Source organism: Priapulus caudatus, unplaced genomic scaffold (assembly GCF_000485595.1).
Source record: "Priapulus caudatus unplaced genomic scaffold, Priapulus_caudatus-5.0.1 Scaffold3125, whole genome shotgun sequence".
NCBI classification, from domain to species: domain Eukaryota; kingdom Metazoa; phylum Priapulida; class Priapulimorpha; order Priapulimorphida; family Priapulidae; genus Priapulus; species Priapulus caudatus.
Genome location: NW_014580186.1, coordinates 1 through 520, shown reverse-complemented (window position 1 = coordinate 520; position 520 = coordinate 1). Strand labels below are relative to the sequence as shown.

At 50.6% G+C, this 520-nt stretch overlaps 1 protein-coding gene across 1 annotated transcript in view; it reads left to right on the top strand.

Annotated features, from left to right (window-relative positions):
- LOC106819297 (furin-like protease 2) overlaps nt 1-359 on the top strand; it is a gene marked incomplete at both ends in the record, with an annotated part of 15,554 nt that extends 15,195 nt beyond the window's left edge. Inside the window, 1 exon segment of the mRNA XM_014823943.1 lies at nt 204-359. Coding sequence (XP_014679429.1) covers nt 204-359 — 156 coding nt within the window.
- Between the last annotated feature and the right edge of the window lie 161 nt (nt 360-520).

Here is a 520-nt window from a genome sequence, read left to right as displayed (position 1 = left end):
TCCCCTGCTACATATTCCTAACTTTTGTATCATTGCAGCTGCCTGCCATGTCACAGCTCGTGTGTGACATATTGCTATGTTGTATCATTGCACCTGTCTGCCATGTCACAGCTCGTGTGTGACATATCGCTACATTGTATCATTGCAGCTGTCTGCCATGTCACAGCTCGTGTGTGACATATCGTTATGTTGTATCATTGCAGCTGCCTGCCATGTCACAGCTCGTGTGTGACATGTTCAGGCGGGTCGGAGAGAGAGTGCCTGAGCTGTCCCGACCATTACTACAGTGAGAACGGCACCTGCACCCTGCACTGTTCACCTAGCTTCTACGAGGACGACGAGCAATCAACGTGTCTCAGGTAGACGCCCCCACGCTGCGCCGCGACGCAAATAACGCTCACGATCTAGGAATATGTAGCAGGGGAGAGAGAGAAGTATTTAGCAATATGTAGCAGGGGAGAGAGAGAAGTTCAGCTCGTGTGTGACATATCGCTACATTGTATCTGACATGGCAGACAGC